At 35.9% G+C, this 19,782-nt stretch overlaps 1 protein-coding gene across 1 annotated transcript in view; it reads right to left on the bottom strand.

Moving 5' to 3' along the window:
• Positions 1-19,039, bottom strand: part of GABRR3 (gamma-aminobutyric acid type A receptor subunit rho3) — a 93,071-nt gene extending 74,032 nt beyond the window's left edge. Inside the window, 1 exon segment of the mRNA XM_060010123.1 lies at positions 18,912-19,039. Within this exon segment, the coding sequence (XP_059866106.1) occupies positions 18,912-19,039 (128 nt within the window).
• Positions 19,040-19,782: the final 743 nt, after the last annotated feature.

Genomic DNA, 19,782 nt, shown 5'->3' on the forward strand with positions numbered 1-19,782 from the left:
ATCTTACGTTATTTCATTTTACTTTATCTTCGTTCTTTCTTTCTTTTTTCCTTCCTTCCCTCCTTCGTTCCTTCCTTCCTCCCTCCCTCCCTGGTTTCTTTATTTTTTTCTTTCCTTCTTTGTTTCTTTCTTTCTTTCTTTTTCTTTCTTTCTTTCTTTCTACTTCTACTAATTCTTTCTTTCTACTTTTTCTCCCTTTTATTCTGATCCGTGTGGATGAAAGGCTCTTGGTGCTGCAGCAAGCAGTCAGTACTATGACTCTGAGGAGGGAGAGCCAACTTCAGGACACTGGTCCACAACAGGCCTCCCAGCTCCACATAATATCAAATGGCGAACATCTCCCAGAGATCTCTATCTCAACACCAGCACACAGCTTCACTCAACGACCAGCAAGCTACAGTGCTGGAAACCCTATGCAAAGCAACTAGCAAAACAGGAACACAACCCCACCCATTAGCAGAGAGGCTGCCTAAAAATCATAAGTCCACAGACACCCCAAAACACACCACCAGATATGGACCTGCCCACCAGAAAGACAAGATCTAGCTTCATCCACCAGAACACAGGCACTAGTCCCCTCCACCAGGAAGCCTACACAACCCACTGAACCAACCTTAGCCACTGGGGACAGACACCAGAAACAACGGGAACTACGAACCTGCAGCCTGTAAAAAGGAGACCCCAAACACAGTAAGATAAGCAAAATGAGAAGACAGAAAAACACACAGCAGATGAAGGAGCAAGATAAAAACCCACCAGACCTAACAAATGAAGAGGAAATAGGCAGTCTTCCTAAAAAAGAATTCAGAATAATGATAGTAAAGATGATCCAAAATCTTGGAAATAGAATAGACAAAATGCAAGGAACAGTTAACAAGGACCTAGAAGAACTAAAGATGAAACACACAACGATGAACAACACAATAAATGAAATTAAAAATACTCTAGATGGGATCAGTAGCAGAATAACTGAGGCAGAAGAACGGATAAGTGACCTGGAAGATAAAATAGTGGAAATAACTACTGCAGAGCAGAATAAAGAAAAAAGAATGAAAAGAACTGAGGACAGTCTCAGAGACCTCTGGGGCAATATTAAATGCACCAACATTCGAATTATAGGGGTTCCAGAAGAAGAAGAGAAAAAGAAAGGGACTGAGAAAATATTTGAAGAGATTATAGTCGAAAACTTCCCTCATATGGGAAAGGAAATAGTTAATCAAGTCCAGGAAGCACACAGAGTCCCATACAGGATAAATCCAAGGAGAAATATGCCAAGACACATATTAATCAAACTGTCAAAAATTAAATACAAAGAAAGCATATTAAAAGCAGCAAGGGAAAAATAACACACAAGGGAATCCCCATAAGGTTAACAGCTGATCGTTGAGCAGAAACTCTGCAAGCCAGAGAGAGTGGCATGACATACTTAAAGTGATGAACGAGAAAAATCTGCAACCAAGATTACTCTACACAGCAAGGATCTCATTCGGATTTGATGGAGAAATTAAAACCTTTACAGACAAGCAAAACCTGAGAGAGTTCAGCACCACCAAACCAGCTTTACAACAAATGCTAAAGGAACTTCTCTAGGCAAGAAACACAAGAGAAGGAAAAGACCTACAATAATGAACCCAAAACAATTTAGAAAATGGGAATAGGAACATACATATCGATAATTAACTTACATGTAAATGGACTAAATGCTCCCACCAAAAGACACAGACTGGCTGAATGGATACAAAAACAAGACCCATATATATGCTGTCTACAAGATAACCACTTCAGACCTAAGGACACATACAGACTGAAAGTGAGGGGATGGAAAAAGATATTCCATGCAAATGGAAATCAAAAGAAAGCTGGAGTAGCAATTCTCATATCAGACAAAATAAACTTTAAAATAAAGACTATTACAAGAGACAAAGAAGGACACTACATAATGATCAAGGGATCGATCCAAGAAGAAGATATAACAATTGTAAATATTTATGCACTCAACATAGGAGCACCTCAATACATAAGGCAAATACTAACAGCCATAAAAGGGGAAATTGACACAAAAACATTCATAGTAGGGGACTTTAACACCCCACTTTCACCAATGGACAGATCATCCAAATGAAAATAAATAAGGAAACACAAGCTTTAAATGACATATTAAACAAGATGGACTTAATTGATATTTGTAGGACATTCCATCCAAAAACAACAGAATACACATTTTTCTCAAGTGCTCATGGAACATTCTCCAGGATAGATCATATCTTGTGTCACAAATCAAGACTTGCTAAATTTAAGAAAATTGAAATCATATCAAGTATCTTTTCTGACCATAACGCTATGAGACTAGATATCAATTACAGGAAAAGATGTGTAAAAAATACAAACACATAGAGGCTAAACAATACACTACTTAATAACGAAGTGATCACTGAAGAAATCAAAGAGAAAATCAAAAAATACCTAGAAACAAATGACAATGGAGACATGACGACCCAAAACCTATGGGATGCAGCAAAAGCAGTTCTAAGAGGGAAGTGTAGAGCAATACAATCCTACCTTAAGAAACAGGAAACACCTTGAATAAACAACCTAAGCTTGCACCTAAGGCAATTAGAGAAAGAAGAACAACAACAAAAAAAAAAAACACAAAGGTAGCAGATGGAAAGAAATCATAAAGATCAGATCTGAAATAAATGAAAAAAAAATGAAGGAAACAATAGCAAAGATCAATAAAACTAAAAGCTGGTTCTTTGAGAAGATAAACAAAATTGACAAACCATTAGCCAGACTCATCAAGAAAAAAAGGGAGAAGACTCAAACCAATAGTATTAGAAATTAAAAAGGAGAAGTAACAACTGACACTACAGAAATACAAAAGAGCATGAGAGATTACTACAAGCAAGTCTATGCCAATAAAATGGACAATCTGGAAGAAATGGACAAATTCCTAGAAATGCACAAGCTGCCAAGACTGAATCAGGAAGAAATAGAAGATATGAGCAGACCAATCACAAGCACTGAAATTGAAATTGTGATGAAAAATCTTCCAACAAACAAAAGCCCAGGACCAGATGGCTTCACAGGCGAATTCTATCAAACATTTAGAGAAGAGTTAACACCTATCCTTCTCAAACTCTTCCAAAATATAGCAGAGGGAGGAACACTCCCAAATTCATTCTACAAGGCCACCATCACCCTGATACCAAAACCAGACAAAGATATCACAAAGAAAGAAAACTACAGGCCAATATCACTGATGAACATAGATGCAAAAATTCTCAACAAAATACTAGCAAACAGAATCCAACAGCACATTAAAAGGATCATACACCATGATCAAGAGGGGTTTATTACAGGAATGCAAGGATTCTTCAATATACGCAAATCAATCAACGTGATACACCATATTAACAAGTTGAAGGAGAAAAAGCATCTGATCATCTCAATAGATGCAGAGAAAGCTTTTGACAAAATTCAACACCCATTTATGATAAAAACTCTGCAGAAAGTAGGCATAGAGGGAACTTTCCTCAACATAATAAAGGCCATATATGACAAACCCACAGCCAAAATCATCCTGTATGGTGAAAAACTGAAACCATTTCCACTAAGATCAGGAACAAGACAAGGTTGCCCACTCTCTTCACTCTTATTCAACATAGTTTTGGAAGTTTTAGCCACAGCAATCAGAGAAGAAAAGAAAATAAAAGGAATCCAGATTGGAAAAGAAGAAGTAAAGTTGTCATTGTATGCAGATGACATGATACTATACATAGAGAAACCTAAAGATGCTACCAGAAAACTACTAGAGTTAATCAATGAATTTGGTAAAGTAGCAGGATATAAAATTAATGCACAGAAATCTCTGGCATTCCTATACAATAATGATGAAAAACCTGAAAGTGAAATTAAGAAAACACTCGCATTTACCATTGTAACAAAAAGAATAAAATATCTAGGAATAAACCTACCTAAGAAGACAAAAGACCTGTATGCAGAAAATTATAAGACACTGATGAAAGAAATTAAAAATGATATACATAGATGGAGAGATATACCATGTTCTTAGATTGGAAGAATCAACATTGTGAAAATGACTCTACTACCCAAAGCAACCTATAGATTCAATGCAATCTCTATCAAACTACCACTGGCATTTTTCACAGAACTAGAACAAAAAATTTCACAATTTGTATGGAAAGACTAAAGACCCCGAATAGCCAAAGCAATTCTGAGAATGAAAAACGGAGCTGGAGGAATCAGGCTTCCCTGACTTCAGACCATACTACAAAAGCTAGAGTAATCAAGACATTATGGTACTGGCACAAAAACAGAAATATAGATCAATGGAACAGGATAGAGAGCCCAGAGATAAACCCACGCACATATGATCACCTTATCTTTGATAAAGGAGGCAGGAATGTAAAGTGGAGAAAGGACAGCCTCTTCAATAAGTGGTGCTGGGAAAAAAGGACAGCTACATGTAAAAGTACGAGAATAGAACACTCCCTAACACCATATACAAAAATAAGCTCAAAATAGATTAAAGACCTAAATGTAAGGCCAGAAACTATCAAACTCTTAGAGGAAAACATAGGCAGAACACCTCATGACATAAATCACAGCAAGATCCTTTTTGACCCATCTCCTAGAGAAATGGAAATAAAAACAAAAATAAACAAATGGGACCTAATGAAACTTAAAATCTTTTGCACAGAAAAGGAAACCATAAACAAGACCAAAAGACAACCCTCAGTATGGGAGAAAATATTTGCAAATGAAGCAACTGACAAAGGATTCATCTCCAAAATTTACAAGCAGCTCATGCAGCTCAATAACAAAAAAACAAACAACCCAATCCAAAAATGGGCAGAAGACTAAACAGACATTTCTCCAAAGAAGATATACAGACTGCCAACAAACACATGAAAGCATGCTCAACATCATTAATCATTAGAGAAATGCAAATCAAAACTACAATGAGATATCATCTCACACCGGTCAGAATGTTCATCATCAAAAAATCTAGAACAATAAATGCTGGAGAGGGTGTGGAGAAAAGGGAACCCTCTTGCACTGCTGGTGGGAATATGAATTGGTACAGCCACTATGGAGAACAGTATGGAGGTTCCTTAAAAAACTACAAATAGAACTAGCATATGACCCAGCAATCCCACTACTGGGCATATACCCTGAGAAAACCATAATTCAAAAAGAGTCATGTACCAAAATGTTCACTGCAGCTCTATTAGCAATAGTCAGGACATGGAAGCAACCTAAGTGTCCATCATCGGATGAATGGATAACGAAGATGTGGCACATATATACAATGGAATATTACTCAGCCATAAAGAGAAAAGAGATTGAGTTATTTGTAGTGAGGTGGATGGACCTAGAGTCTGTCATACATAGTGAAGTAAGTCAGAAAGAGAAAGACAAATACCGTAGGCTAACACATATATACGGAATCTAAGGGGAAAAAAAATGTCATGAAGAACCTAGGGGTAAGACGGGAATAAAGACACAGACCTACTAGAGAATGGACTTGAGGATATGGGGAGGGGGAAGGGTAAGCTGTGACAAATTGAGAGGGTGGCATGGACATATATACAGTACCAAATGTAAAACTGATATCTAGTGGGAAGCAGCCGCATAGCACCGGGAGATCAGCTCGGTGCTGTGTGACCACCTTGAGGGGTGGGTTAGGGAGGGTGGAAGGGAGAGAGACTCACAAGGGAAGAGATATGGGAACTTATGTATATTTATAACCGACTCACTTTGTTATAAAGCAGAAACTAACACACCATTTTAAAGCAATTATACTCCAATAAAGATGTAAAATATATATATATATATATATATATATATATATGCAATAAAAGGAAAAAGAAAAGACATGACACCATAAATCTTCTGGAAGAGAGCATAGACAAGACACTCTCTGACATAAATCGTACCAGTGTTTTCTTAGATCAGTCTCCCAAGGAAATAGAAATAAAAGCAAAAATAAACAAATGGGACCTAATCAAACTTATAAGCTTCTGCATGGCAAAGGAAACAATAAACAAAATGAAAAGACATCCTATGGACTGGGAGAAAATATTTGCAAATAATGCGACCAAAAAGGGCTTACTTTCCAAAGTCTACAGACAGGTAATATAACTCAGTAACAAAAAAAACAAACAACCCAATTGTAAAATGGGCAGAGGACCTTAATAGACATTTGTCCAAGGAAGACATACAGATGGCCAATGGGCACATGAAAAGATGCTCATCATTGCTAATTATTAAAGAAATGCAAATCAAAAGTACAGTGAGGGGGCTTCCCTGGTGGCGCAGCGGTTGAGAGTCCGCCTGCCGATGCAGGGGACACGGGTTCGTGCCCTGGTCCGGGAAGATCCCACATGCCATGGAGCGGCTGGGCCCGTGAGCCATGGCCGCTGAGCCTGCGCGTCCAGAGTCTGTGCTCCGCAACGGGAGAGGCCACAACAGTGAGAGGCCCGTGTACCGCAAAAAAAAAAAAAAAGTTTACTAAATACCAAAAATATAACAAAGGAGGAATAGAGAGAAAACATGACACAAGACATACAGGAAACAAAAATCAAATGGCAGAAGTAAATCCAACCATATCAGTAATAACACTAAATGTGAATGGATTAAACAATACAATAAAAAGGCAAAAATTGTCAGACACAATAAATGTAAGATACAACCACATGCTGTCTATAGAAGATACACTAGATTCAAAGATGCAACTGGCTTTCATTCTTCTAAATGGAAAATATTATACCACAGAAAGAGCAACAATAAGAAAACTGTAGTGGCTATACTAATATCAGACAAAATAGACTTCAAGACAAAAGGTAAATTAGAAAATATTTTAGATGAATGGAAACAAAAACACATCAAAATTATGAAATGTAGCTAGAGCTGTACTTGAAAGGAAATTTATAGCTGTAAAAGAGAAAAAAAGATCTGAAATAAACAGCCTAAACTTCCACCTTAAGAAATCAGAAGAATAAGAAATTATAAAGCAATTATACTCCAATAAAGATGTTTAAAAAAATTAATTAATTAGTTAAAATGGGGAGAAGGAAAAAAAATCAGAGAAAAGAATAACAAGCTAAATCCAAAGCAAGCATAAGGAGATAAATAATAGAGATAAGAGCATTAAAGAAACAGACTAGAAAAGCAATAGAGAAGATCAGCAAAACCAAAAGTTGGCTCTTTGAAAAAAAATTGACATTCCTTAGCTAGACTGATCAAGAATAAAAGAGAAAAAAAAAAAGAATAAAAGAGAAAAGACTTCAGTAGCTACAATCAGGAATTGAGGAGGGGAAATTACTATTTGACCATACAGAAATAAAAAGAATTATAGGGGAATATTATGAACAACCCTATACCGATAAATTAGATCGAGGAAATGGATAAATTTCTAGGAAGCAACAAACTACCAAATTAACTCCAGAAAAAATAGGAAATCTGGATAAACCTATAAGAAGAGAATAATAAATCAGTAACTATAAAACTTTCCACAAAGAAAAGCCCTACCTCAGACAGCTTCATTGGTGGATCCTCTCATACAATTAAAGAAAAATTAATACTAAATTTTCACAAACTGGTCCAAAAATAGAAGAGGAGGGAACATTTCCCAACTAACTCATTCTATAGGGCCAGTGCTATAGACTGAATGTTCACATCTCCCAATATTCATATGTCAAAATCTAATCTCCAAGGTGATGGTATTTAGAGGTGGGGCCTTTGGGAGGTGATGAGGGTGGAATCTTCATGAATGGGATAAGTACCCTCCTAAAAGTAAAAACAGCTTGTTTTCTCTCTCTGCTCTCTACCATGTGAGAATACAACTAGAAATTGACATTCAGTAACCCAAAAGAGGACTCTCACCAGAACTCAGTCATACTGGCACATTGGACTTCTCAGAAATGTGAGAAATAAATTTCTGTTGTTTGTAATCCACCCAGTTTGGTATTCTGTTATGGCAGTCCAAACTGACTGTGACAACCAGTATTATTCTGATAACAAATACAACCACATCACATGAAAAAAAAACTAAAAAATATACCTTATGATTTTTAAAGTAGGCAAGTCAAGGAAATAAAGGCCATTCAGACTGGAAAGAATGAAGTAAAACTATATTTGCAGATGATATGATTTTTATATAGAAAATCATGAGGAATCTACTAAAGAACAAATAAAACCTATAAATAAATTCAGCACTGTTGCAGGATAAAAGATCAATACACATATCAATTGTATTTCTATGCACTAGCAATTAGCAAAAAAAATGATATTAATAAAACAACTCTATTTACAATAGCATCAAAAGAAATTAAAATATATGTTCAAACAAAAAAATCTTATATATGAATGTTTATAGTAGCATTATTTGTAAGAGTCAAAAAGTGGAAACAACCCACATCCATCAACTGATGGATGGGTAAACAAATGTGGTATAGCCATACAATGTAATATTACTCAGCAATATAAAGGGGTGAAGTGTTGTTTCATGCTACAATGTAAATGAACCTTAAAAACATTATGCTAGTGAAAGAAGTCATTAAAACCACATATTATATGATACCATTTGTATGAAACTTCCAGAATAGGCAAATCTATAGAGACAGAAGGTAGATTAATAGTGCCCCATGATTGAGGAGGGAAAAAAGGGGCTTGACTGTTAATAGGCATCTTTTGGGATGACAGAAATGTCCTAAAATTAGACTGTGTTGATGGTTGCACAACTCTATAGAAATACTAACACTGTTGAATTGTACACTTAAGAAATCACATCTATCTCATTCTTTGGATTATTATTTGATACTGAATATTTGGAGGTACATTGTTAAGTATAGCTCAGTATACAAATTCAGGTTTACCCAGTATGAAGAGAAACAAGACAAATCTAGACTGTGGGACATTCTAGCCTATTTTCTTCAGCAAGTCAATATTTTAAATATCATTGTCCCAGACCAGCATAGCAAACATAGAAGTCATGTGTTGAAGTGGTGGAGAAACAAAATGGGAGGATCTGATTAGAACAGAACCAACCAAGAAACTTGTTTAATTTTTATTTGAGGGATAAATTAAAGTATTACATTAACTCACTAAGATATTGAGGTCCATTTCTTAAAGCAGCAAGGATTGCTACAACAAATATATCTACTCAATTCAATGCAAATGAAATTAAAAAAACAGCATATGTAGTTAAATATTGGGTCTGTTTTATGATATGGCCTAAAAGATAACTAGGCTTAAAATTTTTGGTCTTTGGCCTAAGTGCAGTAGAAAAAAATTTACAAGTTTTAAGTGGAGACAGGAATGGATGGATGTATTAGTTTACTATGGCTGCTATAACTAACACCACAGACTAGACGGCTTAAGCAACAGAAATTTATCTTTCACAGTTCAGAGGCTGGAAGTCCAAGATCAAAGTGTCAACAGAGATTGGTTTCTGCTGAGGCCTCTCTCCTTGGCTTTCCAATGGCTGCCATCTCATTGTCTTCACATGGTCTTTCCCCTGTGTACAGGCATAGCTGATGTTTCTTTGTGTCTTCAAATTTTCCCTTCTTATAAAGACACTGGTCTGATTGGACTAGGACTCACCCTAATGGCCTTATTTTAACTTAATCACTTCTTGACAAGCCCTGTCTCTAAATGGAGTCATATTCTGAGGTACTGGAGGCAAGGACTTCTATTTATGATTTTTTTGGAGACAGAGTTCAGGCCAGGACAGTGGTAGGAATGAATGTGGGTAGTGACATAACAAACTCTACATTTTATCAGATTGGTCTTGGGGCAATGTAGAGAATGAATTGGATGAGTGTATTAGTGGATACAGATGGATTACTTAGGAGGTTTTTTAATAATCCATGCAAAACTTGGTTGTACCTATAGAGAATGTGAGAAGTGGATGAATATGAGAGATGCTAGGAGATGAAATTTACAACTTGACAATGGCTGATGCATGGAATCAGAGGGGGAGTTCAGTGTCAAGGATTTTTCTGTTATATGGTTTGCATAACTGATGGTTTAGTGGTGTTACTTCTCAAGATAGAGAACACTGGAGGGTAAATATACCTGGGGGTGGGATTAAAGAAGATTCTAATTTCAAATTTGGACATGATGACTTTTAGGTAACTTTGAGAGTTTCAAAGAAACATGTAAAGTAGGGTTTTGGATGATACTATTCATTAAAAGAAAAAAGAGAAAGGAAAACAAATATTTCCTAAAGGCTGTTCATTGATGTTCTGTATAGATCTTCCACAGTAATCCCTGTGGATTATAAATACAGTTGTTAATTGTGACAACTAGTTGTGGTGGTGAACTGATGATTAACTCACAATGCCCAGCAGAATGAATTTAATTTCATCCTACAGGGAATCCTTTGGAAGTGTTGAGGGAATATTTGTCTTTCCTTTGTTTTTTAAAGAACAAGTTTGGAAATAGAAGTAATAAATATTATCACCATTCATTTTTGAGTTACTGATGAAAATCAGTGTGCCAGTAATCACTGCCTCATTTCTGTCTATTCTACCTTACTTCAGGAAAACTATCACTTTCCAATTTCCCTATGTTTTGCAGGAATTGGGTGAGAGTTCAGTGATTTCTACATTTTCCATTACTTAGAGTTTTGCAATTTGTCTTTAGATATCAAAATATCTATGCAAGATATTTATGTAGGAAATTAAAATTTCGGAAAGGCACTGAGATTTTTTTCAACAGTCATCAAAATCTGGACAGATGGGAGAGGATGGCTTACTGTAAAAGGAGACATATTTACCACAAAATTTTGTAAATAATAAACCTTAATAGAAGAAGGAAGTAAATGGAAAAACTTAAAGTAACCACAATAAAAATGATTCAATAGCTTTAAGTTTTATTTTATAATACAGAGAGTTTAGAATTGAGACACAGCCATGAGGGTTGTATATACTTTATTTGTAATTTTGCAGAATGAAGATAATCCTGGACTTTAAACTTGGTGGCTGTCTATAACACATAGCTTTTAAAACTTCATGGAATCATGAGGATAAGGGCTGCAGTAAGTAATATAGCCCTTATAATATATAATATAAAATATATAATAAATATATAATATATAGCTAGCACTGTCTGCTTTACTCTCATCTGCAGATATTTCTTTCATATTACTCTTAAGGAAAAAGCAATTCCCAAAGCTTGCTACTTCTTGGCTTAATTATGCTGAATTAATGAAGCAAAATTAAAAATGTCTATTACTTGGTAACTTGGGTTGCAAAGAAAGCAAGGTCACTTTATTTAGGCCCAAATCTCCACTTTGGAAAGAAAATGACATTTCGTTAACATTCATGTAGTCCATTTTCAGTAAATATACTCCAGTGAATCTTTTTAGGTGTATATATTATAATAGGGATTCCTGTGGGTATGTGTTTGGTAATTTAAATGTATTAAATTTTTTTTTTTTTTTTTAGCTTAATGAAGAGGGAGAATAACAACTCATTGTTCTTGCTACTGGTTAAACAAACCTAGTTCTTTTAATGCATTTTCATTTAATGTCTCTATGTACTGTGTGTCAAGGGGTATGGCTATAAAATTATGAAATTTATTTTTTAAATGTTACTTTTATTTTAACTGTTATTATTATAGTAAATGTATTTTTGTTTCCCTTTCAAAGAGCATAGGAAGTTACATTTTCACTGCAAAATATTTGGGAAATTCTATTCTGGATTTTCATTCAGATATAGTTTATAAGTAATAAAAGAAAATCAACCTTATTACTTCATAAAAATATCTGACATTATAGTCATAATACCAGTAAAACCTAAAAATCCCTTAGGAATAAATAAGAAAAGCATTGAAACTATATGAAGAAACTATAAAAAGGCCTACTATACTTGGATACCACCTTAAACAATTTCCAAATGCCTTTTGACTATTTCAAAGAATAATGCCTGCTCTCAGTAGTCTATTACTGAATATTTAAATGGAAAATATCATTAAGAATTAAAGACTGTTAATAGATATTTTCATAGAAAAATTTACAGATTTTTGTTCCTATTTTTAATTAGAGTTTCCAGTGTCAAATACTTCTTGTTTAAAGTAACAATAACATTTTATTTTTTCTGTTTCTATTAATATACTAGTGACCAACCTTTTATATATCTTTCCAGGCATACATATGCATACAGACAGACACACAGGCATAAACACAGACATACATATACATATAACAAAATTATATACTAAAGGGTGTATGATATGTTTTTAGCATAATTTTTTTGTGTGTGTAGGACCAAAATATCTCTCCTCTGCTTTCACTATTCCTGCCACTACGTCTACTTCTGCACCAGAAAACCAGTGTTAGCAACTTGGTATATTATTCCACATTTATCCACATTCATATCATCATATTTATTTATATTTATAAACAAAAAATTTTGAAAATTATAAAGATGGGACCATAAAATTTAAACTTCTTTATATTTTGATTCCCTCAATCATACATTGAGAAAATTCTTCCACAGTTAACTGATACAATTCAAATACATTTCTTTTATGTCTGAATAATAATCCACAGTAAGACTGTACCATAATTTATTCAACCATTCTACAGTTGTGAGTGTCCTTTCTGTTTCCAGGCTTTTCCCTCATGAATAATGCCTTATTAAATATCCTTGTACTTTATTCTTGTATATGAGTGATATTATTTATAGAATATATATCCACGAATAAGCCTGGTTGATCAAAGTTTATATACATTTCTAATTTGACAGGTAATGTCAGATTCAAAAGGCTGTTACAATTTATATTTTCACCAGTTACATTAGAAAGTGCTTTCTTTTTCACTTTCCTGTCATCAACAGATATTATTTCTCATTTTGCTGTTTTGCTTATCTAACAAGTGAAAATATGCATCAATTTTAAAAATGTTCCTAATTATTAAGGAGGATGAATATTGTTTAATATATTTATTGGTCACATTGACTTGCTCTTCTATAAACATGTCTGTTCATATTTTCTGCCCTTTTTTTTTTTTTTTTTTTGCGGTACGCAGGCCTCTCACTGTTGTGGCCTCTCCCGTTGCGGAGCACAGACTCTGGACGTGCAGGCTCAGCGGCCATGGCTCACGGGCCCAGCAGCTCCGCGGCATGTGGGATCTTCCCAGTCCGGGGCACGAACCCGTGTCCCCTGCATCGGCAGGCGGACTCTCAACCACTGCACCACCAGGAAAGCCCAAGGTTCCATATATATGTGTTAGCATATGGTATTTGTCTTTTTTTTCTGACTTACTTCACTCTGTACGACAGACTCTAGGTCCATCTACCTCACTACAAATACCTCAATTTCATTTCTTTTTATGCTGAGTAATATTCCATTGTATATATGTGCCACATCTTCTTTATCAGTTCATCTGTCGATGGACAATTAAGTTGCTTCCATGTCCTGGCTATTGTAAATAGAGCTGCAATGAATATTGTGGTACATGACTCTTTTTGAATTATGGTTTTCTCAGGGTATATTCCCAGTAGTGGGATTGCTGGGTCGTATGGTAGTTCTATTTTTAGTTTTTTAAGGAACCTCCATACAGTTCTCCATAGTGGCTGTATCAATTTACATTCCCACCAACAGTGCAAGAGGACTCCCTTTTCTCCACACCCTTACCAGCATTTATTGTTTGTAAATTTTTTGATGATGGCCATTCTGACCGGTGTGAAGTGATACCTCATTGTAGTTTTGATTTGCATTTCTCTAATGATTAGTGATGTTGAGCATCCTTTCATGTATTTGTTGGCAATCTGTATATCTTCTTTGGAGAAATGTCTATTTAGGTCTTCTGCCCATTTTGGATTGTGTTGTTTGTTTTTTTAATATTGAGCTGCATGAGCTGCTTGCAAATTTTGGAGATTAATCCTTTGTCAGTTGCTTCATTTGCAAATATATTCTCCCATTCTGAGTGTTGTCTTTTAGTCTTCTTTATAGTTTCCTTTGCTGTGCAAAAGCTTTGAAGTTTCATTACGTCCCATTTGTTTATTTTTGTTTTTATTTCCATTTCTCTAAGAGGTGGGTCAAAAAGGATCTTGCTGTGATTTATGTCAAAGAGTGTTCTTCTTATGTTTTCCTCTGAGAGGTTTATAGTGTCTGGCCTTACGTTTAGGTTTTTAATCCATTTTGAGTTTATTTTTGTGTATGGTGTTAGGGAGTATTCTAATTTCATTCTTTTACATGTAGCTGTCCAGTTTTTCCAGCACCACTTATTGAAGAGTCAGTCTTTTCTCCACTGTATATTCTTCCCTCATTTATCAAAGATAAGGTGACCATATGTGCATGGGTTTATCTCTGGGCTTTCTATCCTGTTCAATTGATCTATATTTCTGCTTTTGTGCCAGTACCATACTGTCTTGATTACTGTAGCTTTGTAGTATAGTCTGTGGTCTGGGAGCTGATTCCTCCAGCTCCTTTTTTCTTTCTCAAGATTGCTTTGGCTATTCTGGGTCTGTTGTGTTTCCATACAAATTGTGAAATTTTTTGTTCTAGTTCTGTGAAAAATGCCAGTGGTAGCTTGATAGGGATTGCATTGAATCTATAGATTGCTTTGGGTAGTAGAGTCATTTTCACAATGTTGATTCTTCCAATCCAAGAACATGGTATATCTCTCCATCTATTTGTATCATCTTTAATTTCTTTCATCAGTGTCTTATAATTTTCTGCATACAGGTCTTTTGTCTCCTTAGGTAGGTTTATTCCTAGATATTTTATTCTTTCAGAAAACTGAATTTTTAATGAAAAATAGAACAGGCTTTTTAAAACAAAGGATTTAGAATTTTCAATGTTTGACTCTGTAAATTCCTTCTAAATTGATACAGTAGTTTGTAATTTTGCTGTGGCAGACATTTGCATGTTTCTTTGTTTGAGTTTGGTGTGACTGAGTGAAGATAATTGTCTACAGCTTGCATATCAAAACTCTTGCTGCTTCTCAACTGTTCAGAGACTCAGATGAAGTGACTTCTTGGAGGAGATTGTCCGTAAAGAGGAAAATTTCTTTGTAATAAAGAAAATGTTTAAAAAGCACAGATTATAAGAGACTGGTGAATTTTACTGGAGAATAATGGAAGCTGGAATAAAATAAAAAGTGAACTACTGAACATGGCTCAAATATATGCAAGTACATAGTGCATTTTATCAGGAAAATTATAGGTAATAGTGGTATTCAAGACTTTGCAGATATTAAAAGATTTCAGAATATATTTCCTCAGATATTAGCAGTCTACTGTATTAATCTTTACAATGTTTAATAAGGCAGAAACATAAATTTACATAATTTTCACGCTTCTTATAATCTCTTGTATGTTTACTATTTAAGTAAAAATAATTTATTTCTGCAATTACATGATGCAACACTTCTTAATTCGGGTAAGTGCCAGTATGGAATGGTTCTCATTTCTGAAGTGACTGTAAAAACTTACAATGTAATATTTATTGTTCTTTCATTGACTGCTCTGTACGGAACGTGTAGTGACTTTCTCTGTTGGCCATCTCCTAAATTTAAAGGAATTCTAAGGTAGAAAATGTAAAATTAGTTTGAATTTATATCATCATTGGCTACCTATTGCTGTTGCAAAATCCTTAGGTGACGACCTGATACTGCTGATCAGTAAGGAAGAATTAAAAGGAAGAATTACATATACAGAAAACCTGATGTATAGACACAACAGGTATGCAAGGTAGGAGGATGCAAGGCTGAGAACTGAAGCCAGAAATGCAGCTCCACTGCCCTGTCTTAGACTTTCTTCAGGGCACAGAGAGTACGTGAACTTAAAATGATTATATAAATGTAATCGGCCATCTAAACAGGCAGTAACCAGAGGAATGAACACATTGAAGCCAAATGAATTTTAAAATTCTACAAATCAAATTAGTTCTGGGAGAAAACTGTCCTTGTTGTATAAGTGGAAGAATTTAATAGGGGCATCTTTGGTGCTGATAGAGATCAAAGTATCTAATCCATCGATGCTTCTGCAAGGTGTCCTGTCCTCTCTTCAACCAGATAGGGAGAAAGGGTTTAGATTTGTGAAAAAGGACACTGTTATTTCAAAGCACAAGTGTTGTAAAGCCATATAATATTCAAACTCATCAGAAAAATCTCATATATAGAAGAATTTCTTTTTTGAGAGTATTTTTGGAAAGAAATGACCACTGGAGGGAGTCTATTGTGTATTTACACCCTCTAAACTGGTGATTCTAGAATTGGCAAGTTAGGCTCACTCATTCTAAAATATAGCTCATCAAGCCATTTCCTAGAAACAAAGGAAATCTTGGATTCCTAAGCTAAATAATCTGCAATGGATAGCACTGATACTGTAACAACCACAAGAGGACTATGCTCCTGGCAAACAGTCCCAGATTTCAGGGTAAAGAGAGGATCTTTAAACTTCTAGATAGAGAGACTGGGTTACTAACAAAGTAAAGGTACGTACAGTAATATTTGATTTCCCATTTGTTGCACTGAAAGTACAGAGACAATGGAACAACATTTATAAACTACTGAGAGAAAAATGGGTTCCATGAATAGTGTTATAACAAAGTGTGTACAGAGGAATTTTGAATGGCCATGCAAACTGTGTGCACTGCTTAACTCAGGAGCACTATTCACAACACAATATTGTATTGCTGACTGCCCTGTGTATTAGACACCATAAGCAATGACCCAATGGATGATGATGATGTGACTGGGAAGAGTATTTGCTTAGATTTTTAAAGACTACAAAACAAATTAAATAACATTCCATCACTACTTTAGGGGAGTTTTGGCAACTATCAGAGGAAACTTTATTCCAATTAAAAGGCCCTAATGTTAAGTGTTACATAGTATAAATTGTATGCCATGACTCACTGTGAAACACTGTTTTCCACTTTTCTAATACTGTAAGAGCAATTTTCATCGTTTCTTTTGTTATATGTGGACAAACCTAAATTTAAGGTTTTTGAGAATGGGTTGCTTGAGAGGTAGTCTGACTCACTATAATAGCTAGTGTTGAATGACTCATTCAATGTGAGTCACAGATCACACTGTCCATTGATTCCGATATATTCCCTGTTACAGATACTGTTGGTGCCTGCCCATGTCTTTTCTAACTATACATCTTCATCTGAGGGCTTTCTCTGATGGCCAGAGGCATTTAAGGCAGATTGGAGGAACTGGGAAATGACTACTGTTCATAGACTCTCCCCCAGACCATTTATCAACCAATGATTGGCAGGAGTTGGTGAATAAATACCCCAGATCCTTCGCCCTTTGTCTATATAAATTTGACATTCATGCTCTATACTGGCTCATGGTGTTTCCAAAAATGATTAAGCTTGATTACCCACAGTTGTAACTTGTTTGGTAAATTACCCTTTATTGGCTGCATTCCCTTTCCTGTCTCACTTCATCACTTTCTCACTCATCAACTATTCACAAATAAATTACTGCACTCAAACAATGTCTCAGTCTGTGGCAGAACACAAACAAAGATACCTACCCCTTCTCCCCTAAGGTAGAATTTAATGTTTTATATAGAAACCAGGCATACATGTACTATACTATTTCGTATGAAGCGATTATTACTTTACAGAAATCTCAATGGTTGGTGGTCCTCTCACTACTTTGGATATGCCCCATCTATCCAGATGTTATTCAGATCTAAGCAGAATCTTAAAGTGGTTCTTCCTTTTACCTCATACCTTTAAGAGTCTGACCCCCACCACATACATATACAATACACTCTACCAAAGTTTATAGTCAATGTCCATTTTAACTTGGTATCTGAAATATACACTTCAGCTAATAAAAAGAATTTTAAGTTTTTATAATTCCGGATATTTCATTTGTCCTTTAAGTACGATTAACTTCCATTTTTATTGTCCTACACATGAAGACCAGACTTCAGATAAAACTTGTGAGACAAACAAACAACAACAACAAAAAAAAAAACAAGAAAGAGACAACCCAATGTCAAAAGGCAAAACAATCAAAAGAACAAGTGTCAGATATGACTCAGAAGTTGGGATTATCAGTCAGGAAATTTAAAATGATCATGAGTAATATGTTAAAGTTTCCATGCATGATCAGATTTAGAGAGAATTTAGAGCTAGACGGATAGAAAGTGTTTTTTAAAAGTCAAGTGAAAATGGTAGAAATAATTTTTTAAAAACATGAGAACAAACATAAAGGATGCCTTTGGTGAGCTCATCAGTAAATTAGACACAGTAGAGGAAACAACAGTGATGTTGAATATAGGTCAATAGATATCAAAATTAAACACAAAGAAAGAAAAGAGTAAAAAAAAAAAAACCCAGAATATTCAAGTACTGTGAAGGACTATCAAGTTATCTAACTTATGTGTAACTGGAAACTTAGAGGAAAAGAATGAGAGTTGGGCAGAAGGAATATTTGGAAAACATAATGGTCAAGAATTTTTCAAAGATAATGAAAGTCATCAAACGAAAGAATCAAGAAACATAGAACCTGAGGCAGAATAAACAAAACAAACAGAAACCAAATCATAAGAAAATAAAAACACAAAAACACCTGGACACGTTATATTGAAGTGGCTAAAAACCAAAGATAGAGAAAAGTTTGAAGGTAGTGAGAGGGGAGGGAAAAGTACACAGCCAGAAGATAACTGAGTAACTGAGTGACATATTTCAAACTGTGGGGGAAAGAGACCTGCCAACTCAGAATTTTACCTAACAAAAAATAACTTCCAAAAATTAATGTGGTCCAGGTCCTCAGCTTGGGGGACTTTCTTCCTCACTGCAGGATACCTACTTGCTTTTGAATTTTGCCTTTTTACTTCCACAGATGTAGGGGTAGGTGTAGGTGATGGGTCAGGAGGGTTGGAGCTGGGCTGGGTTGACCTTCTCACCTGGCTGGGCTTCCAGCACCCCGCTTCTGTGCCTCCTCCAATATGGTCCAGGAATTGGGCAGGGGTTGGAGAGTAGCTGAAGTTTTGGGGGTACTCAGTGCTATGTGAGTTCTGCAGAGGGATGGCATAATGGGTCCTTTAGGTTGGAATGGGGCTGGATCCTCAAGGCTGCTGGAAACTTCTCAGCCTGAAGTCTAGTCTGGGGCCAGGATTGAGAGCAACTCTGAAGGGGTCTCCCCCAAGCCTTGTGCTGTCTTCCTGGTGGCATGAAGCAGGACAATGTGAAGCTGCAGCAAAACCTGGAAGGGTCTCAGGACATCAGAACTTTACAGGAGCTCCAAAGCAGAAGAGGATCACCCTGTGGGAAGGTATTTAGCCAAAGGAGCAGCTGCTGTTTTTAGACTCTGCAGCTCAGTGTCAGTAAAGTGTGTAAGCTGCAGAAATAGGTGGAGGAAGCTGACAACAAGGAGAATCTTCAGGGAAAAGGCAAAGAGGAATCCCTCCTGCAGCAGGCTCAAAAGGGAGAGCAGATAAGCATTGAGAACTAAGTAGCTTGGCATCAAGAAGCACATACTCTGAGTGTGGCTCTGTATCTGGTACCAGAAGGGCAGTCAATCAAGCAGGAACTATTCCCAATGAGAGTATTTTGAGGCTGCTGAGATTCCTTTCATGGGGTCACCAGTGTGCTTTTCTCTGGCACCAGGGCCCATTTCAGTAGTCTAGACTATGGGGGCTCTCACTTCACTATTCTGTACTCCTTGGTCCCTTTGACCTTTGAGGGTGAAGTGTCCCCTTTTGTCCAGCTCACCACTCTGGGCTTTCTCATGCATTCAGACTGAGGTGCCTGCTTTTCTCTGAGGGGTGGGGGCAG

Source organism: Delphinus delphis, chromosome 4, assembly GCF_949987515.2.
Source record: "Delphinus delphis chromosome 4, mDelDel1.2, whole genome shotgun sequence".
Lineage (NCBI taxonomy): Eukaryota > Metazoa > Chordata > Mammalia > Artiodactyla > Delphinidae > Delphinus > Delphinus delphis.